At 53.5% G+C, this 23,013-nt stretch overlaps 5 protein-coding genes across 8 annotated transcripts; 3 read left to right on the top strand and 2 right to left on the bottom strand.

The window, feature by feature from the left end:
• Positions 1-142: 142 nt before the first annotated feature.
• HIGD2A (HIG1 hypoxia inducible domain family member 2A) lies at positions 143-822 on the bottom strand. Its single transcript, XM_071443501.1, has 2 exons — positions 657-822; positions 143-481 (listed from the first exon to the last, which is right to left on the bottom strand). Exons 1-2 carry the CDS (start codon positions 769-771, stop codon positions 315-317), a joined length of 282 nt encoding a protein of 93 aa, XP_071299602.1. The 5' UTR covers positions 772-822; the 3' UTR covers positions 143-314.
• A 65-nt stretch (positions 823-887) lies between these two features.
• On the top strand, positions 888-3,157 carry NOP16 (NOP16 nucleolar protein). The gene is made up of 5 exons (XM_071443500.1): positions 888-1,057; positions 1,184-1,295; positions 1,892-1,961; positions 2,451-2,557; positions 2,794-3,157. The coding sequence occupies exons 1-5, from the start codon at positions 951-953 to the stop codon at positions 2,935-2,937; spliced, it is 540 nt and encodes a 179-aa protein (XP_071299601.1). The 5' UTR covers positions 888-950; the 3' UTR covers positions 2,938-3,157.
• Positions 3,158-3,737: 580 nt separating this feature from the next.
• KIAA1191 (KIAA1191 ortholog) lies at positions 3,738-10,741 on the top strand. Its single transcript, XM_071443489.1, has 7 exons — positions 3,738-3,883; positions 3,961-4,151; positions 5,421-5,544; positions 6,705-6,829; positions 8,004-8,110; positions 8,398-8,534; positions 8,983-10,741. The coding sequence occupies exons 1-7, from the start codon at positions 3,856-3,858 to the stop codon at positions 9,189-9,191; spliced, it is 921 nt and encodes a 306-aa protein (XP_071299590.1). The 5' UTR covers positions 3,738-3,855; the 3' UTR covers positions 9,192-10,741.
• Positions 10,742-11,376: 635 nt separating this feature from the next.
• Positions 11,377-19,803, bottom strand: SIMC1 (SUMO interacting motifs containing 1). Of its 4 annotated transcripts, none has more exons than XM_071443484.1 (10): positions 19,444-19,803; positions 17,467-18,186; positions 17,097-17,317; positions 16,439-16,508; positions 15,893-16,038; positions 15,274-15,429; positions 14,669-14,797; positions 13,587-13,743; positions 13,423-13,507; positions 11,377-12,142 (listed from the first exon to the last, which is right to left on the bottom strand). In XM_071443484.1, exons 1-10 carry the CDS (start codon positions 19,801-19,803, stop codon positions 11,922-11,924), a joined length of 2,265 nt encoding a protein of 754 aa, XP_071299585.1. In that variant the 3' UTR covers positions 11,377-11,921. The 4 variants fall into 4 exon arrangements, with proteins under 4 accessions (XP_071299585.1, XP_071299586.1, XP_071299587.1 ...); XM_071443485.1 differs by having other exon boundaries at positions 17,097-17,314; XM_071443486.1 differs by having other exon boundaries at positions 19,566-19,727.
• THOC3 (THO complex subunit 3) lies at positions 19,802-22,797 on the top strand. The gene is made up of 6 exons (XM_071443488.1): positions 19,802-19,984; positions 20,384-20,540; positions 21,276-21,480; positions 21,808-21,969; positions 22,058-22,158; positions 22,485-22,797. The coding sequence occupies exons 1-6, from the start codon at positions 19,802-19,804 to the stop codon at positions 22,646-22,648; spliced, it is 972 nt and encodes a 323-aa protein (XP_071299589.1). The 3' UTR covers positions 22,649-22,797.
• The last annotated feature ends 216 nt before the right edge of the window (positions 22,798-23,013 follow it).

The following is a 23,013-nucleotide window of genomic DNA, read 5'->3' as shown; positions in this document are numbered from 1 at the left end:
TGACCGAGAAGACACAATTTTATCAGCCTGTGACAGCATCAAGCAGGGACAAGTCTGACAGGGGTTGTGAGCCTTAGTGCCATGCAGCCTCAGTGCTGCAGGAGAGCTCTTGGGGAAACAAAAAAAAGCGCCACAGCCTAAATTACATGTTAATCACAGAGTGTATTCACCCCATTCCCAGTGCTCCAGAACTGGCTGTACCGAGACATCACAACAGTCTCTCAGAAAACTCCATCCCCAGCCAGAATCCACCCTGCCAGCCAGGGCTGCTGGTAGACACTTGCCCTTGGCCTCAGCTTCGCTCTTGTCCGATGTCACTGTCGGGATTTGAAGGCCGTGGCCGCCATGCCCCCCAGCAGGGCGGCGAAGGTGCAGCCCTGGGCTATGACACGCGCCCGCATCATCAGCTGGGAGCGCCGAGTGTTGCCTTTCTTGAAGCAGATGATTCCGTAGACCAAGACACTGACGGTGCACAGACAGCCTGCGAGGAAGGACGAGGGCCGTGAGGAGCGGCTTCCCCCACACTCCCAAACCCGGGCCGCGCTTCCCGGGGGCAGCCGGCCCGGGGCTGAGGGACCGGCCCTCACCAGCGGCCATCGCGCCGGCCCGCGCCCCTCACTCCGCCTCCGTCCCGCCACCCCCCGCCCCACCCTCACCGAGGGGCACCAGGGGGTTCTCGCGGGTCTTGCGCAGGAACTTGTCCGCGAATCCCTCCTCAGGGAACGTGGGCAGCGGGCTGGGCTCCAGCGGCGGGGGCGGCCCGGCCGCCATGGCCAAGGTGACAGCAAGGCCCTTTCCGGCTGCCGTAGCCCCTCCTCCGGAGCAGTGCATGCCGGGGGTTGCAGTCCGACGCGCGCACTTACCGTGCGGCGCTGCTGTCTCGGAACTACACTTCCCGTGGTGCCCCGGGCCGGCGTGGCAGCCCCGTGGCCAGCCCGCGCGTGTCCGCCATGCCGAAGGCCAAGGGGAAGAGCCGGCGGCACAAATATTCCTACAACCTCAACCGCAAGCGGCTCTACCGCAGCGCCCGCCGCCGCGCCGCGCCCCGCATCGCCTGGTGAGCGCCGCGGACGCGGGGGGGCGGCGTGGGCTGGGACAGGGCGCTGCACGTGTCGGTGGGGAGGGGGACGCGCACGGCCGCGGGGTTAGGGACACGGCCGTGATGTCGCTTGTCCCCGCGCAGCTCGCACATCCGCCATGCCTGGGACCCGCACAAGTCGGTGGCGCAGAACCTGGCCGACATGGGCCTGGCCGAGGATCCCAACAAGGCTGTCCCCATCCCGAAGAAGCTGCTGGTAAGGGAGGGTTTGGTCCGGGCCGCTCCTTTGTGGGGGGAGGTATCCTGGGCAGGTGGCTCTGGATAAGTCTCTGGCAGTGGACACGTTTCTTATCTTGATCTACGCGCATATCTCACCAAGATCCTGGCGTGGGAACGAGCTACAGCGCTCCCGAGACATAATGGACTTTAGAACAAATATAAAAAACGTCAGTCCTGGGACTTGCCAGAGTCAGGGGGGTTGGGAACGCTGCAGCCAAGTTGTTCCTGATAACAAAGAAGGGCTGTTTGTGTACAGCAGAGCCAGCCAGGCCCATCTGCGTAAGAGGGCAACACTTTCAGGTGAAAGGTGGCCCCAAGAAGCTCAAGGAAGAAGTAGGAATGACCTTGTTTGCCATTTGTCTCCATTCACACAGCGTTTCTCAGCTGACAGCCTTGCCCACAAGCCAGTTTATTGGCACAAGTGAAGCTCTGCTTAAGCCATCTGGGATTCCTGCCCCTTGCAGCCATGTAGAAACAGTTTGGAATTTTGAGAACAATGTGTGTGGGGACACAGCAGTCTGCAGTCTTCCAATTGTGCTTTTCTTCATTTGTGTTTTCTCTGCTGTAATTCAGGGGATGGAAGTGGAAAGTGATGGACAACAGCCAGGAAAGAAAATAGTGCGGAAGCCGTACGTGGTGAATGGTCAGTGCTGCATTTGGGCTTCTTCTGAGCCCCTGTGGATTATTTTGTCACCCTGTGCTGTGCCAGGGGTAGGGAAGGGTGTTGTTTCTTATCCAGCCTTGTGGAGGAGCATATCTTTTCCACAGTATTTGTCCCTGCAGCCTCAAGAGGGCTCTTGTCACTGCGAGATGCGCTGGTGCTTGGCTCCAGGGTGACAAGAAGCCATGGAGGCAGTACCTGGTGTTTCAGTGGTGGGCTGGGCAGCTCTGAGCAGTCACACTGCAGCCTGGGCTGAAAGGGTCTGCTGCTCCTGTGTGAGCTGGAGAAGAGCTGCAGTGCAGGCCTGGATGTTGTCTGGGCCATTTTCTTGCACCATCCTGCTGGGAAATGTCCCTGCATGCACCAGCAGCCTAGCTGTGTGGCTGGAGTCAACCTTGGGGAGAGGCTGGGGATCTCTGAGGTGTTGTTGCTTCCTTCCCCTCCCTCATGCTACCTCTGCCCTCTGCCCAGAGATGGAGCTGGAGGCCAGCCTCCCTGAGAAGAAGTCGAACACACTCTCACGGGACCTTATTGACTATGTGAGATACATGATCCAGAACCACGGGGAGAACTACAAGGTACATTCCAGAGCAAGGGATTCACTCCTGGATCTTCCCAACAACAGCATGAGAACTGCTAATCCTCTCTGTCCTGGATCCTGTTTTGCAGTTAGCTGATTCTTAAGGGAAAAATCCAGTTTGAACTTTGGCCAGCTCCCTGTCTGAGTCAGGCAGTGATCACACTGCTGTGGGTGGGCTGGGTTGGTGTTTGCTCTTGGGGCTGCTCCCCTGACTTACCTTCTCCTTTGTCACAGGAAATGGCTCGGGATGAGAAGAACTACTACCAGGATACTCCCAAACAGATAAAGAGGAAAATCAATGTGTACAAGAATTTCTATCCTGAGGAGTACAAGAATTTCATTGCATCACTCAAGCCAGAAAAAATGGAAGTGCAGTGACTGTTCTTTTTCCTCAGGTTTACCTGCAAGTGAAGGCTTGACATGAATATTTTCCAAACTGAAAAAGCCTCTGGGGATGGAGGAAGAACCTTCACTAGGCAGAGAGGGTTTTACTCTCCATGAAAGACTCTTGGCACTGGCACTGACTGTGCTGTTCTGCTCACTTTCTGTGTAGCAGCCAGCATTTCTTCAGCTTTGCTAAAATAAAGTACTCTTTCTAGCTGCTTGTGAGTGTCTTGTTTGTGGGCTCCTGCCTGGTGCAGTCCTGCTTTGGAGAGCTCCTGGTGATGTTAGCCTTGGACACGTGTCCCCCCCTGCGGTGACAGGGCTGGGTGTGGGCAGCACTCACACTTTGCGTGATTGTCCTGTAGGCAGTGTAAGTTGGAGCAGGGCCATGTGCTGTGGCCTTCCCCTGTGCCTGCAGCTTGGGAGAGTAAACTGGGGTCCCTTTCCTGCCGAAGAACTGGAGGGCAGCAGAGAGGCCACCCTTTCATTGATAGAGGAAGGAGCAGCTGTAGAAAGGGTGTCACAGTGAGACTCTCTGCCACCTACTCTTGTTCCTGATGGGCTTGCCAGCTTCCAGGATTGTTTTTCCAGGACTTTGCGCCCTGTGGGCTGACCCAGCAACCTCCTGTCTGCAGGAGGACGGGACACGTGGGAGGGACACGACCCCAGCCCCGCCACCGGGCCGTGGGTACGCTGGGGCCGCGGTAAACCGGCAAACCCCGCCTTCCCCACCCGAACTACAGCTCCCAGCGTGCCCCGCGCCAAACGACCGCATCTCGCGAGACCTCGCCCCTATAAAAGCGCCCCCGCAGGAGTAAGCAGCCTCCGGCTGAGGCGACTCGCGGCGATTCCGCTATGGCTGCTCCGGGCCTGTTCCTGCTGCCGCTCGCCGAGCCCCGCTGAGCCCCCGCCATGAGCTCTGGGAAGCCCGACGCTCCCGGTAAGGTTCCGCACCCGCTCCCCGCCGGGCTCGGTCGGGCGCGGCGGCGGGCGCTGAGCGCTGTGCTCTCTCCGCAGCGCTGGAGCCGGGCGGCGGGCCCCGCTCGGGCAGGATGTCGTTGCCCCTCGGCGTTCCACGCCGCGCCTTCAGCTACGATGATGCCCTGGAGGACACGGCGCCCATGACTCCGCCGCCCGCCGATCTGTGCGCCAGCGTGCTCTGGAAGCAGCCGGTCATCCCCGAGCGCAAGTACCAGGAGCTCTCGAAGGTACGGGCCCGGCTGGCCCCGGCATGTCCTTGGGTGCCCCGCAGCTCTGGCACCGTCTCCTGGCATCCCCCTCGACCTTAAACCCCTCCTGCCCTCGCAGCAGGAACCTCGGGAGGGGCTGGGGACACAGCCCGGCACTGCTGCCTGGCCTTGCAATGGGCACATGGAGGTGTGGATGGGACAAATGTGTGCTGAGTGTCTCCTCCGTGTTTGTGGTTAAAAAAACCCCAGCAACCAGGTGTAATTAAAGTAGAGCATAAGGCTGGTTTAGGCTGGATGTAAATCCTTTACCGTAAGGGTGGTGAGGCACTGGCACAGTTTGTACAGGGAAACTGTGGCTGCTCCATCCCTTGAAGTGTTCAAGGCCCGGGTTGATGGGAGCTCTGAACAAGCTGCTGCACTGGAGAGTCCCCCGCCATGGCAGGGGGCTGGAACTGGATGTTATTTAAGATCTCTTCCAACCCAAACCATGCTGGGATTCTGTGCTTTGAGTGCAGGACCAGCCCTTTTAAATTTAGAGGCTGTTTTCTAAGTTTGAAATTAAGCTAAATGTTGTTGGATCGAAGAACTTAATTCTGTATCCCTTTGAGCTTAATCTCTACTTTAAACCTCCTTGGTTTTTAAATCTCTTGTGGGAGACCACAACCAAAAAGTTGTGGTTTGGTACAAAAAAAAACTCTCCAGTAGGGAACTCCTGTGTTGGATGGAGGAAGTCAGTGTTTCACAGGATACTTTGTTTTCTAGCATTTATTTTCTCTTTCTTTGTTGGGGTCCAGTGGTTGATCGATGACCACTGGACACACTGAGCAAGAAACATGTAAGGAATGAGGTGGGAAAACAAGTTGTTCACTCCAGGCTCTGCTCTGTGACTGCCATTCTGTGAACAGCTGGTGCTTGAGCTGCCTGGGAAGGTGCTCTTGGTGCTTTTGCCCAGTTGACCTTGAAGTCCAGTTTGCATTTAGGAGAAGAACAGATGTTCTGGTTTCTTGCCTGTTGACCTTGTTGTACTTGGACTTACAGCTTGTTTGCTCTGAGCCTGGTAGGTGCTCAGATGTTGGATACAAGTCACTTGTTCATTGCCATGAATTCTAAGGTTCTGACCACTCCTGCTGCAGTGTGCACAGCACACTGTGGGGAGGGATTTCTCCCATGGGATGAAGGCTGGCTGCCGGAGCAGCACCTTGTCTCACTTGTGTAGTTAGAGATGTCTCCTTGCCAGGTGCTGAGATACTTCCCCATCTCAAAACATCCCCTGCTGCTTCCCCACAGGATGAGGAAGGGGATGCCAACGTGAAGCCTGTCATAACTCCTTCATCATCCACTGAAAGTGTGAACAAGGTGCCTGTGGTGAAGGCCAAGGCCACTCACGTCATCATGAACTCCCTCATCACAAGTAAGAGCTCACCTCCCACTCTCTCGTGTGGCTTGGGCACTGAGGGGGCTCCAGCTTGCTGATGCCTCAGGGTAATTCCTGGAGAACTCTTGGGTTCAGACTGGCTCTGCTCTGGTGCTGTGTGAGTTTGTTTTTTTCAGAGGATGTTTCTAGAAGGAAGCAAGGAACTGGGGAAGAGGCCACATGTGGTGCTTCTATGTTTCCAGGGGTGGGGTAGGAGTGCAGAGTTTGTTGTTTGCAGACAGGACACTGCAGTCCATGCTGCTGGAGTGCAGAGGCTGCTGCTGCTCTGTTTGATTATTAACTATCATTAACTATTTCTGAATGACAGGCAGAGCTCTACCATTAACCCAGGCAGTGAGGGGAGCTGACACACTCTGCTAATGGAGCACTTCAGGCATTGATGTTGTTAATAGCAACAGCTGCCTTGATAACTGCAACACTTCTAAACATGAACCATGGTGCTTTAAAATAAAATGGGGTCAGTTATGTTTGCAGAGAAGATGTGCCCTTTTGCAATAAGAGGAATTATTTCTGTGTTAATCTGTCCATGCTGCCTCTTCTTTCAGCAGCTACAAAAAGCAGGGATTGTTACCTGGTTTAAAGAAGACAGTGGGCTTTTCCACTAACCTTTTTGTGCTCTGATTCCTTTTGACTTTTCTCCTTGTTCCACCAGGGAATGAACATCTTATGCTGGGGTTTGGAGGGAGTGCTTACATTTTTCAGAACTGAAGCTGATATCAGTGTATTAGATGCTGGCTCTGTGTCTGGCTGAAATGGCTTATTTTACCTGATCTAAAATCACTGAGAGTCTTTAAAACATGACCTGCAAGGCTTCCTTGAATGCAGTGGGCCACTTAAAGTGTCCAACTTATTGGGTTCTCCTGGATATATGAAGTTGTGAATGGGAGTGATGCAGTATTGGGGTGAGATGGGATTAATTACAGGTGTTGCATTTGTGGTATGTCTGGTGATTTGGGACAAATCACTGCTCATCTCACTGTCTCAGGGTGGTTGGCTTGTCAGAATATCTCACCAGCTACATCTTTCTGCCTCAGCTTGTTACAGTGTGAGAAGGATGAAAAAAGGGGTTTGCATTCAGTTGCTAGAACTGCTTGTGGTGGCATTTCTGTGTGACTTTGTCCTCTTGTGTGTTCCAGAGCAGACTCAGGAGAGCATCCAGCGCTTTGAGCAGCAGGCAGGGCTGAGGGAAGCTGGCTACACACCCCACAAAGGCCTCACCACTGAGGAGACCAAGTACCACCGAGTGGCTGAGGCAGTCCATGTAAGGCTTGTTTTCCATTGCATTTCTCTGTGTAGGAAGGGTCTGGTTTAACATTTACCTGGTGACATAACTTCTGGAGTGTGTTGCCAAAACTTTCCTTAAGCTTCTTCCTCTGAAGGCTTTTAGCTCATTGTGTAGTAAAGTTTACCCAATTGTATTTTAAAATTAAAATTAGCCTTTGTAGTTTTGAAACAGCTTTTTTATTCTCAAATCTGTCACATTTCACTGTCATACCAGTCTATGACAGTTGTCTTTCCAAGTGGGGACAACCCTACACAATCGAATTTCTTGCTGTACTTTTGAATGGTGCCCTGCAGTTGAATTCTGTAACAATGTGTCCAAAGAGAACTTGTAAAGTGTACATTTACATTGTGGAAGTTACCAGATGTGTCTTACTGAAAACAAAAGTCTTGAATGAACATGTTACTGTGGGCTGCTGAGCTCTTAAAAAAAAATTGCACTTGGAGTTTAATAGTCAACTCTTGCAGTGTCCTCCCACGAGGCCAAAGTCTCAGTAACTGCGTTGATGAATTGCATTGGTGTGGCTTGAATGGCCACAGGAAACATTACAAGGTACCCTGTGTATTTTGTGTTTGAACTGTAACTGCCCTTCAAATGACTTCTTCAAAGTTCAGTTTGTACTGTCCAGCTTGTAAATAACATGGTTTGCATACAGCCAGTTCCTGTTTATTTTGTGCCCTGAAGGGGTTCATCTCTGTTCCAGGGCAGTGTTTCCATCCTGGTGTACACTAATTGCTTCACAGGGTCTGGTATTCCTGATCTTGTACCTTCTCTGAGAGCTGGTCTCAGCCTCATTAGAGAACTGAAAGCTTTGTTGCTCTGATTAGTACTGGAAACAAATGGATGCTGTGGCATTTAGAGCAGTTACCAGGTAGCTGAAGTGAGCTCTGCTGCATCCACAACCTCCCTATGAGGGCTGGTGTTCTTTCTGTAGCCTAAAGTGAACTTTAAAAATGCTAATATTTGATGTGAAGAGAAACTTCTGGGGATGTATGCAGGTATTGTAATACTGGATACAACTTTAGGTGTGGTGACACTTATTCTTTCTCACCTGTGATAGCAACAATTGTCTGGTTTTGGTTAAAAATGGGTGTTGTTCCTCATGTCAGTATTTAAGCTGTGTTGCTTCTGTTTCTCTTGCCTCTCCTGACAGAACCTAAAAATGCAGAATGGAGACACAACAAAAGATGACAAACAGAATTCTTCTGCTCAGTCCACTCCAAGCAGCACCCCCCACTCCTCCCCCAGGCATAGAAGCAGGTACTCTGCCTCCTTTGGTTTCCTACAGGCTGCTGGGGTGGGAGCTGCTACAAACAACCTTCTTATCCTGTGAGGGACTGCACAGGGTGAAATTCAGAGCCTGGTGAGGATTTGTGTTTGGTAGATCCAAATGTTGGAAGTCTCTGGAGCTTGAGCATGCATAGTTTATCCTGGATGGATTTCTTAAATTACCCCTTTTGACTACATGAAAATTTCCTGGCATAGTGGGGTCACTTGAAGTATTTATTCTCACATTTTAAACATCTCAATTAATTTTTTTTCCTTAGGGGTTGGTTTAGTCAGGGATCCTCTACTTCTATCACTGGCTCAGACTTTGCTATGGAAGGTGGTGGGGACAGATTGTCATCTGAAAGATGGAGCTTTTTTGGACCCAGAGCTGTCCAGAAATCAGCCAGTGATGCAGGTATGTCCTTGAAAATCTGCCTTGCCAAGGGGGGAACTGTCACACAACACACTTGCTGGCTCTTTCTGGAATCTTTTCCTGCTTGCCTTGTTACTCTCTAGGACCACCTTGGGAATGTGTGTTAGTCATAGAATTTCTGTGCCTGAAAATAGAACACTTGGGTAAAACCTGTTCCAAGGATCTGGAAGTAGAAATAACTTGCAGTGAGCTTCAGTGGGAGGGGCAGGGTGTGAGGGTGACAGCTTTTTACTCTTTCTCTGATATGTGATGCAACCAAGACTGGAAGTGCCACCCCTGATGTGGAATAGGCTTCAGATGATATAAAGCTGCTGGAATTTGCATAGGCTGTCTGTGGTGCTGAGTGTCAGTGACACTGCTCACTCCTGGCAGCAGTAGGAAGGGGATTTGACTGGTTTTCCTGGTTTTTACTGTGATTTTTTTTCATCAGGAGGATTTACCATTCAGTCCTATAAGGGTGCCCAGAAGCCATCCCCAATGGAGCTGATGCGTGCTCAGGCTACAAGGATGACAGAGGATCCAGTCACCTTCAAGCCACCCAAAATGGACATTCCAGGCACAGATGGGAGGAAACAATCTCCACGTTCCCACAATATCAAACCTCGGGATCTGAACGTGCTCACTCCCACTGGGTTCTAGAGGAAAGCTTCCAGTGTCTTTAGCAGGCTACAGGGTGTCTTAGGCTCTGCTTCCATGTCCTGTGTGCTGCAGTAAAGTAGGAAAGTCTCCTTTTCCAGCTCTTCATCTCAGAAAAAGAAACAGTCCTGATTGTCCTGCTAAAGCCAGTCTTGGAAAAACTCCTACACTGTCCTAAACCAATGTAAACCATCCTGTCTGCTGCACTGCACTGGTTTGGGCTGCCAGGCTGCTCTGGGTGTGCTTCCTAGTACACCCCACCACAGTGAAACCCTGAGCCATGGTTTTTGGGACAGGGTTCCATGTGGTGTGTGAGCACCTGGCTTGTATGCCTGGAACCTGATTGTCTTGTCCTGCTCAGTGCTGAAGGACCCACAGGAGGACTGGTTCTGTCAAGAGATAAAGCAGAAAACAATGTGAACCAGCAAGGACTGAAAACTGGACCATCAACTGCCAGAAGGAAGATGGGGTATGGGGTAGGTCAGTATAAATGTGGCACTCTCTCACTAGCCAGTGTGACCATGTTTTTTGTTCTTGGAATATTTTTTAAAGGGAAAAGAGACTAGTGACTATTCTAAGATGCTCTCATTGGAAAGGCACAGAGCAGAATCTAATGGAGCTTTGAAGTAATGAGGAAGAATTCCTTTTCTTCCAACTCTTCGTGTTCCTCTAAGAAGGTGGAAGTAATCAAAGCTGGTGTATTTTCAAGCAAGTAATCCTCCTCTCTTTGTTCTGCAAAACAGCCCTGTCCTGTGTCCTAGACAGCAGATTTGCACGTGTTCTGGCACTCTGGATGCTGCTTGATTTGTTTTTGTTGTTTTTTTTCCCCTAGAATTGTATAGAATGTATTAGATTCTGGGAACTTTCTCAGACAGGGTATTTTGTTTTATCAGCATTAAGTGTGTTCTGCAGGGCTGGGGAAGGACTGAGGGCAGACCAAGGCTGAACATTCCTCCCTGCCAAGGTACAGCTGGATGTGATCCTTGACCTAGTCTGAACCAGTTCCTGGGAACAGCTAACACCAGCTTTCAGGGAAAGTGGAAGGAACTCCTGCCTACCATCTAATCCCTTAAGCATGATAGGCAGCATGGCTCTGGAATCCTCACCTGTGCTGTGGCAAATGGGTCTCCTCAGGTCTGCTCTTGATCTCACCATGGTGTTGCAGAGTCCCTCAGCCAGCAGCAGCCTTGCATCTGGAAGTGGAAGCTTCTCTGTTGCCAGGACATTCTACAGAAGTTACTTAACAGGTGGTAACTGTTGAGCTCTGGGGTTTCTCACTTAAACCACTCTCCCTGGAGGTTTCCTTGGCTGGCTGCTGGCCCCCCTGAAGCAGCACATTTTGTAGCACTGCTTCCTCTCAAGCTTCAGCAGCACTGCCAGTGATGTGTTGTGTGAAAGTCCCTCACCCAAACCAGCAGTTCTGTCACCACTCATTTGCACCTTGGCAATCAGGCTCTCATTTGACATTAATTTATTTGTTGACTGTATTCATGTCTCCTAATGTGTATGTTTGTTTTGTTTGTTACAGGACAATAAAATCCTTGTGGAATGGAGGTCCACAGTGTGTGTTGGTGCTGGCAGAGCATCTGTGGGAGAAATTTGGGGCTGTCCAGTGAGTGTGGGGTCAAGGTTCTGGTGGATCAGGCTCTGGCAGCACCTCACTAAGGTGAAATACTTGCCCACAAACTCCCCTTTCACAGGGAGATTGGGTTTACAGCCAGGCTCAGTTCTGTCTTAGGGTTTGTGTAGATGAAACTAAACATGACATCTTTGTGTTTTCTTGAGCAATCCAAATTCATGTTCCTGAGATTTTTGTCTCTTGTTGCTTGTGTGCTGTTTCCACGTGTACTGTGGAGGTGGGCACAGGTGTGGGAATTAGGCTGGTGTTTCCCTAGAGATGCCCAGTTCCCCTCTGGTGCTGTTGCAGTGTTTTTACTTGTCCTTTAAAGTGCTGCTGATGGGCTGGGGAAGCCTGAGCTCTGAATGCTGGTGTTCCCTGTGCTCCTGGAGTGTAAGCTGAGCTGAAAGTCATGGAACAGATTCAGGTACTGAGGTACAGCTGCTGCTGTGGTTCTGATTACACAGGTGAATCTCATGGATTTGGAACGCTGAGATTTAAAGCATGGCCTTATGGTGTGATCTGACAGAGCTCTGGACTTTGGGCAGAGCTGGCACCAAGACTAAAGACTCTTAGCAAACATGAAAAGAATTTATTTTTTTAAATTTACAAAGTGCTTTGTAAAATTGCATGAGGTAAACTTGAACAGAAATTTTGAAATAATGTAAACCAAACATCTTTTCAAAGAACTGTATAAACCAACCCCCATGATGCTGAGATTGCAGTATGAGATGGGGGAATTTATATTGAGAACATGAAGTTTTGTCCCCCTTGCTGCAGTGGTTGTCTCCATCAGGCAGCAGTGACAGTCAAGAACAACTCTTGAACAATTTCTCCTGGACTTGTTGGGGCAAATAAGTGCCTTTGGGCAGTGCTGTCATCAAGACAAAAGTGTCTTAGCAAACATGAAAAAACCTCATTTTTTAAAGTGTACGAAGTGCTTTGCAAAACTGCACAAGGCAAATTTGAATGGAAATTCAGAGACAATGTAAACCAAAACTCTTTCAAAAGAACTGTATAAACCAACCTCATGATGCTGAGATTGCAGTATGAGATGGGGGGGTTTATACTGAGAACATGAAGTTTTGTCCCCCTTGCTGCAGTGGTTGTCTCCATCAAGCAGCAGTGACAATGAAGAACAACTCCTGCAGCATGAACAATTTCTCCTGAATTTGTGGGGGGAAAGGCTCCCCCAGGGTCTTCTGCATTCTGCTGATGAAGTCATTCATCTTCAGCTGAATGTCCAGCTGGCTGATGTCATCGCTGTCCTGGAGCCTGGCCTTGGCTTTCTGAGCAATCAGTTTCATCCGGTCACTGACAGAGGTCCACAGGTGCTCTGCAAAAGGAAATGTTGGTGGGGAGAGGCAGCACCCAAAGGGCAGCCTGAGCTGCTGGGATGGACCCCAGGGTGCCACAGGCAGTGCTGGAAATGGGACTGATCCTCTTGTTATCCTCCATGGTTCTGCACAAGACTTTGGGAAGAAGGAACTGGCCCCTCCTGGAGCTCATTTGGCATGCAGAGAGAGCCCAGGAATGGGGAAGGGGCAAGGCTTGTATAATCCTTGCCTTCTGTGGGAATGGCAAAATGGGCAGCTACAAAGGAGTCTCCAAAGAGCCCAACAACAGTGATTATTATCTAGGAGTTCAGGGGCAGTGAGACTTTGCATATATGATGGTGGATTCCTCTGCATTCATTCATGACAGCCTTAACCCTGGGCTAAAGCACCTGAAGTTGGAAGAGACTTCTGGCAAAATAGTGTTTTGTGACTGTGCCACTCTCCTGGGGTCAGAATTGCTGCTGTTTCCATGGCTCCTGTGGGTGGTGTTCCCTGCACAGTTTACCAAGTGCTGAAAGTGTCCTGGCTTGCCCAAAGGAGGGCTTCAGAGACGGTGAGGGGTCTAGAGGGGAAGCCACATGAGGAGTGGCTTAGGTCACTTGCTGTGTTCAGCCTCCAGGAGACAGATCAGACCTCACTGGGGTCTACATCTTCCTCAGGAGGGAGGGGCAGCTCCATCTCTGCTCTGTAGGACAGTGACAGGACCTGAGGGAATGGCTGGAGATGTGCCAAGGGAGATTTAGGTTGGCTTTTAGGAAAAAGTCTTCCCCCACAGAGTGGTTTGGCACTGAACAAGCTCCCCAGGGAAGAGTCATGGCTCCAAAGCTGCCAGAGCTCCAGGAGCATGTGGACAACTCTCTCAGGCACAGGGTGGATTATGGGGTGTCTATGGAGGGGCACTAGTGTGTCTCTTTAAACCTGGGATATTCTATGATCCCTTTGCCTTCTGCTTTTCCTCCTAAACCACCCTATTCTTCCACCCACTGTGCAGCAACTTCGACCACAGTGGGTACAAAGTACCCTCTTGTGCACTGTCCAGTGCTGGGAAGTGCTTCCAAGGTTAGTTTGTAGGGGCTCAACTTGGCAAAGCAAGGTGGGTGCTCTGATTAATGCAACATCACTTTTTGACTGCTGGGAATAGTTCCTGTCATGGATGGAGGCACACTGTCTTTCTAAGATTCACTGGCCATGAGTCCAGTAGTGATGAGAGGAGGAAGAGGAATTTGGCTGTTGTGCTGCAGCCTCTTGATGAGACAGGGCCAGAACAAGCACTGCTTACCCAGTTTTACACTGTGGTAACTCAGCAGCAGCAAACTCAAGTACTGCAGCATCTCATCCCACCTTTGCCACGTTGCTGTTTCATCCTAGGACAGAAGACAGTATTTGGTTCTTAGAAGTTTTCTCAGAGGAAAAAAAAGTCAAAGGAGAGGTTGGACTGGATACCTGGAATTGTGGCAGCACAGAGGAGTGGCTCAGGAAATACAGGATCTTGTCCAGAGACATGGATGAGGTCGTGGGCACGTCACAACTATGCTGGAATAGCAGTTCCAGCAGTCTGCAGCGCAGGAGCTGGCTCTCCATGGTGTTTAACAAAGCTTCCCTGAAACACAAAAGGAATTTACTTTGGTGGACACCACAGCCTGACCAGAGACAACTGGTCCAGCATGCTCCTGCTGACCTAGTGCAGATGTGGGGTGACTGCAGGGGCTACCCAGCCATGGCTTGGAAGGAAGACCACCAGATGTGGTGAGAGACCTTTGTTATCCATGATTTCATCCTCAGGTGTGACCTGCAGCAGCTGGAAGTGAGTACAGTCTCTAAAGCAAACTGAGCTGCTTCTTCACCCTGCCCAGCAGCCTGTGTGGCAGTGGCTCATTGCTGCTGCCTTGCAGGGAGCCCAGCCAAGCAAGGGTGATGTGGGGTCAGGAGTAGAAGGATCTACATCTGTCCTGGGCAAAGTGACACCTTGGTTAGAGTCAGCTTGGCTTGGTTTCTACCTGGTGTGTGCACAGAGTTCTGCTGAAAGGATGTGAAGGGCTGCTTGCTGGGCATTGAAAGATGGGTTTGAAATGCTTGGGGGCTTAGTGGTCTCTTCACTCCCTTGTGCTTTGGCTTCACATTTGAATTTCTTAAAGAAGCAAACAAAGGATGTCAAGGCAAAGCTGCAGGAACTGCATCATATTTCTGACTACCTGGTTGCCTATGGGAATCAGTGATGTCTTTTTGCCAGTGCTTGGCTGTGCTGCACAGTACTGCTTTTCAGACCCTCCTTACAGTTTTAAGGTCACAACTTTACCAAGTGGGAGAATTGACTGTTCTCAGCAGCACACCACCTTGGGTGTGTTTCCATCAACACATCATCTGCTCAGCTGGTGATGCTGCATCTCCATGGGGGAGACAGCCACGCTCTTGCTGGCTGGCCTTTCTATATGCTGTAGAACTTTATGTATCCAGACTTGGATGTAAATTGGGAAACAGATAATTGATCACACAGGCAAATGCTGCCTTGCACATGCTTGTCTCACCTTTGGCTCCTCAGGGGGATATTCAGTATGAACGGGAAGATGTCGTCTGCAATCTTACGGGAGCTGCAGGTGGGAGATCTGTCCACTTCCACTGCCATGGCCAGCATCCGCTGCAGCAGGAGCATCGTCCTGGCCGAGAGGGGACAGTCAGCACAGGGGCACTCTGCCCCTCAGCTTGCCAGGCAAAGCCTTGGGGATGGTCCCTGCTTCAGCCTTGTGTGGTGAGGGGTATGGGAATGCAGTGGGCCAGGTTTGGTGTCTGCTGGTGGCTTCTGAATCTGATGCTTTTGCAAGCAAAGCTCATCCCCGGATTGACCCTTGGGCAGTCTTGGTGGCTCTCCCGAGTGCTGGAGCAGCATGGGGCTGCCTGGGCTGTGGGCCACAAGCTCCAGCCTTACACTGCATGCAAGAGGAAGGCACTGAGCCAGTTTTCTACCAGGTGAGAGTCTTTTGCTGACCAAGTCTTTAACACAAAGGAGAACCAGCAAAGCTGGTCACAGGTACAGCCTGGCTTCCCTGAACTGACAGTGAGAGAATGACTCTGGCTTCTGCCTGACTTGGGTCCATGATAATGCCAGCAGGGAGTTTGGAATTCTGGAGCTTACTTTTGGGCAGAGAAAGCTGTCTGGGCCTGCTCTGTCTGAGGGCTGGCCAGCCTTGGTGAAGATGATCCGTGTTCAGCCCTGGCTTCTTGCAGCTGTTCCCGGGGCTGGGAGAACCCAATTCCTGTAACTGCTGCCACCAACCAATTGACCACTTCCCTGGAACAGAAACAAGAATTTTATTGGGGATGTGCCATGTTTTGCTGTGTTCTGACCTCTAGATCCACTTAGAGCTGGAGGAAAGGCCCTGACTATGAAGAGTATGTTCCACGCACTTGGACAAGTTAGGAACTAGCTCTGTTGAACAGCCCAACAAAGGAGCTCTCTTGATTTGTACACTTGCCTGCAGACTGCCTCCTTCTCAGTCCTGTCCTGAGCAATGCAAATCTGACCTCATCCCTGGAAAAAGCCCATTCTGTTGTGACTGGAAAGGCCTTGCATCATCTGTGGTGGTTTGCTTTTGTAAATATTTTCTAGTCCCTATAGCTGGCCCTATGCTTCCCTTTGTCTCCCAAGTCTGCTTCTTGGAAAGTCTGAAAGTCTGGCTGGAGTCTTGACAAATGTTCCCTAAGCCCCTGCCTCTGAGCTTCTGGTTAGAGAACAAGGAGGAGGTGTCCCTTACTTGACATTGTTGAAGCACAAGTCACATGAAAGCACTTTCTTGGCAATTGACTTCTGCAGCTGGTATGACTTCAGATTGTTCTGGAAGTCATCCTCCAGGGTCTGTACCACGTACTGCAGGAAGAGGAGCCAGCCAGGGGGCTTCTCCTGGGGGCAGAGGGAGAGCACGTGAGTCTGGTGGGACCACAGGCCTAGGAACACCAGGGAAGCTGGCTGTCTTGGGAGTGTACTGATGTACCTACTGAGGAGTAGTTGTAGGAGGAGCTGCCTGGCTCAGGCAAGACCTTGAGGGGCATTGCTGGGCATTGCACTAGTGCTATGACCCAGAGTTTATCTGCACCTTCTTCAGTGGGACAACCTGCCTAAAACTGTGCAGAGTAAGTGAGCACTGTGGATAAATGTGGGATTCCCAGCTGGCACTCACTGTTGGACTGGCCAGCTCTGCAGCAGAGCACAGCCACAGGAAGCATTTAGGAACACTCACCCTCCCTTAGGCAGCGTGTGCTGGATGATCCCTGCCCCATGTGACACACAAGGTGCCAAGTACCTGCTGCTCCATGATGAATTTCACCAGTGTCCAGTCCCATCCCAGCGTGGTGATGTTGGCTGGATGGAGCCTGCAAGGACAGCCATGTCTGTTTGTGCTGACCTGCCTGACCATGTGCTTGGAGGCATGGCAGCCTCTTAGCCCTTCCCCAGCCACTCCCAGCCCCACCTGGCTCAGGTGCCTTCCTCTCTCCATCTTTGCCCTCATCCCTTCTCCTGCCCATAACACATTAATTTTTTGGAAGTACCTGACAGGGTTTATACTCCAGGGAGATGCCCAGGACTCCTATGTCTGTGGCCTCATAAAACATTGTACCTCTCTGTGGGAAGCCTGAGGAAACTGAGGGAGCTGCTCCAGCCACTGGCACTGCTGCAGCCCAGGGAAGGCACTTCTTCCATGTCACAGCAGTGAAAAATGAGACCTGTGCTTCAGGGCAAGGCAAGCACACTCTTCTGTCCCCAGGGGCTCCCTTGTGTCACAAGCTGTCCCTGACCCACCCTCAGAGAGCCCAGGGTGTGCCTGTGTCGGCAGGAGGATTATCCTGGGTTATAGGGGAAATCGCTCCCTGTTCTGTGGGTGAGCCCCACAGAAAATAACCCTTAGGCTGGGCAGACCCCTGGAAACACCTAGCCAGCCCTGGGACCAGGGGAACACATACATTTGGATCTTCATCAGCAGTGTGTAGATGTCATTGAGGATCTCCCCTTCGTGGGTGTCCAACAGCATCTGTTTGATCAGGTGGCAGATGATGTCTTTGGGGGGACGGTGCTGGCAGGAGACAAACTCGTTCAGGAAACACAAGGTGCCCTCCAGGATGTTCTCCTCCATGGTGGTGTGCACCATGCTCAGCTTCCCCCTGGGGATGAGCTCAGGTTTCTGCTGTGTGCAAGGCAAGACAATGGGTGAAAGCTCCCCAGACACAGAGAAACCCATTTGTGATGTGGGGCCCACTGTGAAGGGAACTGCAATAACCAGAGCCCCCAACTGTCTGGCAAAGGGGAGCAAGGGCTGCTCCAAACCCTGTTTACCTTCTGTGTGTCCCTGTTGGGTGCTGTGCCTTGGAGGAAGAGGTGCTGGACTCCACTCCTGCTGAAGTTGTGCAGTTTATCCAGCAAGGCCTTGCTGTCAGCATCAGTCCTGGCTGGGGTGGCTTGCTGGATTGGTTGGTGTGCTGGGAAGTCACTTGCTTCTGGCAAAGACCTTTGGGGCTTTCCTGATGTTATAGGAATGGTTGGGGCAGGACTCAGCCTTGGGGGAAGGTTCCTTTCCAGGCAGGGCTGGGGAGGATCCTCCTCTGGGCCATCAGCTCCCATGCTGCTGTTGCTGTCCAGGCTGGGGGGAGATGGGGACTGGCAGTCTGAGTCTGACTCTGAGTCCAAGCTGCTGTTAAAGGCAGTAGTGCTGTAATCTTGCTCTGGGCTCCAGCTGTGGTGCCTAGAGACAGGAGAAAGGCAGTTGCAGTTCTCCATGGTTTCTGCTTTGACCATGGTGGAACTGAGCTTCTCAGAAGTGTTGTGCGATGCTGGTGCAGGGCTTGGCTCTGGCACTGCCTGTGTTTCTTTTTCTGCAGAGGGGCAGAGTTGGGGATGGGACTTGTGTGCTGCTGGGGCAGCATTTCTGGAGTTCTGAGCAGCACCAAGGGTGGACTGGAGAAGGCTGCACATGTCCTCAGTCAGGTCAATGATGGCGAGGCTGCTCGACGCTGTTGGGTCTGAGTTTGCATCCTCACAGGTCAGGTCAATGATCTCCTGTGGGGACAGAGCAGCAGTGTCAATGTCCTGTCCTACCAGGAGCCCTTGCTATGGCACTGTAATCCCAGTCTAAGAGAGAAAAGGGCACCAGCCTAGAAAAGGGGCAAAGACCCTTCTGCTTGTCCAAGGGGGACTGTGGCCCTGAGCTCTGGGATCAGCCTTCCCTGGCACCACAGCTGAGCCTGAGCCCAACCCAGGCTCTTCCCCACTCCCCTCAGGGCCCACGTCCTCGTGCCTTGGCTCAGAGCAGACCTGGCTGCCTGCTCAGCTCCTTCCCATGACAGGGAAATGCCAGTCCTGCTGCCATGTCCAGGGAGGGCAACAGAAGCACAGGGAGCTCTCCTGTACCCAGGCGCTGGCAGGAACAGCACAGGATCCAAACCCTGCCGCCTCTTCCGTGTCACATCACCTGCTCTGGAGGACAGGAGTGGCAGGAAACGAAGCTGCCTTTTGATCTGTGGCACCAGTCGGAGCTACAGCAACCCTGACACTTTGGGGACTCCCATCTGGGCCTCGCTGGGCAAAGCAGGCTCCGAGGGGCAGCAGGGGAGGCAGCTGTGCCTGCACCAGCAGCAGACCACACACTGCACTTCCCAAGCTTTTGGAAGGCCCAGGCAGGGTCAGAGCCTGTTTGCTCTTGGGAAAAAAATCTCCCTCAGCACCTCAAAGCAGCGAAAACGTTTAGCAGAGAATTTAAATCCACTTTCCTCCCCCGGCTCAAACCTGCTGCCTTCCCCAAGGAGAGGGCAAAGCCCAGCGGGCTGCGGGACGCAAGAGGAGCTGCGGAGGGAGGGAGGTGCAGGGCTCCAACCGCCTCAGGACCCGGGACAGCGGTGCAGGGCCGCGGACGGACCGTGTTTCCCCGTCCGGGCCCGAGCCTCGTGCCCGCAACCGCCGCCGCACGGCCTCACCTGCCCCAGAGCCGCCGGCGGAGCGGGACAGGGCGCAGGAGCGGCACGGGGAGCAGGGGCGGCAGCCGCCCCACCGCATCCCGACCCCGCGGGGTGCTGAGCTCTGCAGGGCCGGACCCTTCTCGGGATTGCAGCGAGGGCACCGCGACACGCTGTGGCAGGCACCGGGCTCTTGCTGAGGGTATATGGCCAAGGAGGCCGGGACCGCTGCGGGGAGCGCGCTTGTGGAACGGGGCTCTGCTGGCGGGAGGTGCCCGCGGCGACCCGAGCCCGGCTGGGAAGAGGGTGGGAAGTCCCTGAGGACGCGGCTGGGACGGGACGGGACCGGGGAACACACGCCCACCCCCTCCACTGCCCCCGAGGCTGCTCGTCCGTGCGCGCCTCCCGTCCCTGCCCGCCATGGCAGCGCCGCCATCTTGTGTGGGGCAGCAGCGGCGCCGTGCCCGGCGGGAGCCGCGGACTCACGGCGGGGCCGGGCAGCAAGTGGCGGGAGCGGCAGGGCTGGAGCGGCGGCGAGCGGGCGCCCTCCGAGTCCGAATCGCTGACGAGGACCACACTGTTGTCCATCTCGGCGTCGGGCGCCGGCTCCGCTCCGCCGGTGGGGCCGCGCCGGGCGCGGGGGGGCGGCGGAAGTGGCGTCAGGCGCGGTGCCGGGGCGGGGCGCGCGCGGCGGTGGCGGTGCCGGTGGCGGCGGCCCCGCCATGGCGGTGTCGCCCTACGTGCAGGCCATGCAGGAGCTGTTCCGCGCCAACACGCGGAGCCGCGAGTTCCCGGCGCACGGCGCCAAGGTGCACTCGGTGGCCTGGAGCTGCTGCGGCCGCCGCCTCGCCTCCGGCTCCTTCGACAAGACCGCCAGCGTCTTCCTGCTCGAGAAGGACCGGCTGGTGAGAGAGATCCGCCGGCATCGGGCGGGCGGGGGCGGCGCGGGTTGGTACCGGGAGCCCTTGGGCAGCCCGGGCGCGGCTGCTTGGGCTGGGGTCCGGAAGCGGGAGAGTGTCCCGGTGGTCGGTGCGGGCCTGGGGGTGGGTACCCGGTGTGCACCGGAACAGGAGCTTCGCGAGGGGCAGCGCAGGCCGGGTCTGCCGGCCGGGAATGGAGCTGGTGGTGCCCGGCGGGGTTCTCCACCCTGGCCGGCCGTGGGCGGGAGCTGTGACCATGGTGGGACTGGGGTGGCGGGGGGCGCCTCCTGATCTGTCCCAGCTGGGATGCAGCGTACTGGGATGTGGAGCAGGAGCTGGAGCAGAGCTGGACACAGCCTCACGTCGTCTGCTCGCACCCTCCAGGTGAAGGAGAACAACTACCGCGGCCACGGGGACAGCGTGGACCAGCTCTGCTGGCACCCCAGCAACCCGGACCTGTTTGTCACAGCGTCAGGGGACAAAACCATCCGCATCTGGGATGTCCGCACCACCAAGTGCATCGCCACTGTCAACACCAAAGGTGAGTCCTGCCTTCCCAGGGCACCTTCCCAGCTGGGTCCTGGCAGGAGCTCAGCTGTGTGGGACCCATCTGCAGTGGCACAGAGCTTTGCACCTTTCCTGTGGTTGTTTCTGCTTTGGACATCTTTGCTTTATATTTGTGTTGCACTCATCATGTGAGAGCTGATTTACCGTGGATTCAGGACTGGTAGAACTGCTGAAATAAGGTGCTGGCTGTTAAAATGTCATTTGTACTTGTCTCTGGAGTCAGTGGGCCGTGGGGCTGGAGGCTGAGAAAAAGCATGTTTACAGAGAGGTATGGTGGAAATGAAAGGTTGTGTGGATTCAGAAAAACTATTTGAATTCATGTGCTGCTTAACCCAAATACCATCTATGGTCTTGGAAATGTCCAGTTTTGAGTTGTTGGGGCTGGGAATGGCATTGTAAAGTTGTGTAACAGCAACCTGCCATGTTCTTACCTTTATTCAAAGGTATTTTTGGCTTCTGCTTTTTCTGGATCTCAGAGATGACAGGATTCAGAGGATCTTTGGCATGACCTTGTTTGGTGATTGCTGTGGTCCCATCTTGGCTGAAATGGGCTGTGACATATTGTCTTCACGCTGTACTTGTCACAAGTTTGGTTTTGCTGGATAGCTGCTGTGCAGGGTTTGTGTGTTAGGCTGAAGAACTGGCAGCCTTTCCCATTTGGGAATGGTTTGGAGTGGAAGTGGGACCTGCTACTTTTCTGTCCTTTCAGGTGAGAACATCAACATCTGCTGGAGCCCTGATGGACAGACCATTGCCGTGGGGAACAAGGATGATGTGGTCACCTTCATTGATGCCAAGACACATCGCTCCAAAGCTGAGGAACAGTTCAAGTTTGAGGTGAACGAGATCTCCTGGAACAACGATAACAACATGTTCTTCCTTACCAACGGGAATGGCTGCATCAACATCCTGAGGCAGGTGCCCGTGGCTGCTGGTGGGCTGGGCTGGCTGCAGTCATTTGCAAGTGCCTTTGCTGCTTTTGGGGAAGCTGAGCCCCACATCCCAGCAATCCCCTGCCCTCTGGTGGGAATGAGCTTGCCTGGAGCTCAGGTTGCCACAGCTGTGGGCTGGGCTCAGCTCCCCAAAATGGTCCCTGATGCTTTGCCTCCTTCACTGGACACTCAGTGAGTCCTGCCTTGGCAGGGTTTGCTTCCAGTCCTGGTGTGCCTCATGCCTGCCCTGCTCTAGGAAATCCCTGTGCTTCTCTCACTGCTCCCTGCCCTCTCCCTTCACCTCCACAGCTACCCAGAGCTGAAACCCATCCAGTCCATCAATGCCCATCCTTCCAACTGCATCTGCATCAAGTTTGATCCCATGGGGAAGTACTTTGCCACAGGCAGTGCTGATGCACTGGTCAGCCTCTGGGACGTGGATGAGCTGGTGTGTGTGAGGTGCTTCTCCAGGTAGGTAGAGCTGTTCCAAAATCGTTTTCCCCCTCTCTGGGGACTGTGGTGGCAGTGCCTCACTGTCTGCTCCCCTGGGTTGCTGCAGGCTGGACTGGCCCGTGCGGACATTGAGCTTCAGCCATGATGGGAAGATGCTGGCCTCAGCATCAGAAGATCACTTCATTGACATTGCTGAGGTGGAGACAGGTAATGGTTTTATTTTGGGGAACAGCAAGGAGGGAATTGGATGGAGAAGTGCTGGTAGAGCTGGGAGGACACAGGGGGAATCCGTCTGCTAAGGAAGAGCTTTCCTGTGCAGAGAATGCCATGAGGGGGAGCCTGTGCCTCAGAAGTCTGTGGCAGACATGCCTGTCATGTCTGTACCTTGTCACTGGGTGACTAAAAGGCGCTGGAGCAGCGTTTGTGCTGCCTCTCCCCTTTGCTGAGGGAAGCAGCAGGTGCTTGGCTCGGGGAGGTGAGCAGCAGAGGGGGCTGGAGGCTCTCCAGGCTGACCTGGCTCCTTTTCCATGCAGGAGAGAAGCTCTGGGAGGTGCAGTGTGAGTCCCCCACCTTCACAGTGGCCTGGCACCCGAAGAGGCCTCTGCTGGCCTTCGCCTGTGATGACAAAGATGGCAAATATGACAGCAGCAGGGAGGCTGGCACTGTCAAGCTTTTCGGGCTCCCCAATGACTCCTGATGAAGCTGCTGCACCCAGGGAGGCAGCACCTGCCTGCCCTCGAGGGTGGGAGCTTAGCACAGGTGGGGCAAGGAGCTGGCTCATCTTCTTGCCAGCCTGGCAGGGCTGTGACCTCGGGCTCAGCTCGGTGTGTCCTGTTCTTGGGAGCTTTATAAACAGGCAGCTGTGTGCTGGGGAGAATGGGGGGATTCTGGCAGGGCCCCCCTCTGCTCCCTCATCTCTGGGGCATGGGGGGGCTTGTTCCAAAGGCAAGCGGCCAAAGAAAAGCAGTCACTGAAGGTGGCTGCTGAGGAGCCTCCCATGGGAGGTGCTCTGCTTTGACCAGGCTCCCCAGCAGTGATGAGATACCTGACTGTCCCCTTGTC

The sequence above is a fragment of the Agelaius tricolor genome, unplaced genomic scaffold (assembly GCF_023055355.1).
Source record: "Agelaius tricolor isolate 1412-34295 unplaced genomic scaffold, bAgeTri1.0.p SCAF_18, whole genome shotgun sequence".
Classification (NCBI taxonomy): Eukaryota; Metazoa; Chordata; class Aves; order Passeriformes; family Icteridae; genus Agelaius; species Agelaius tricolor.
This window is presented reverse-complemented; position numbering and strand designations above follow the sequence as displayed.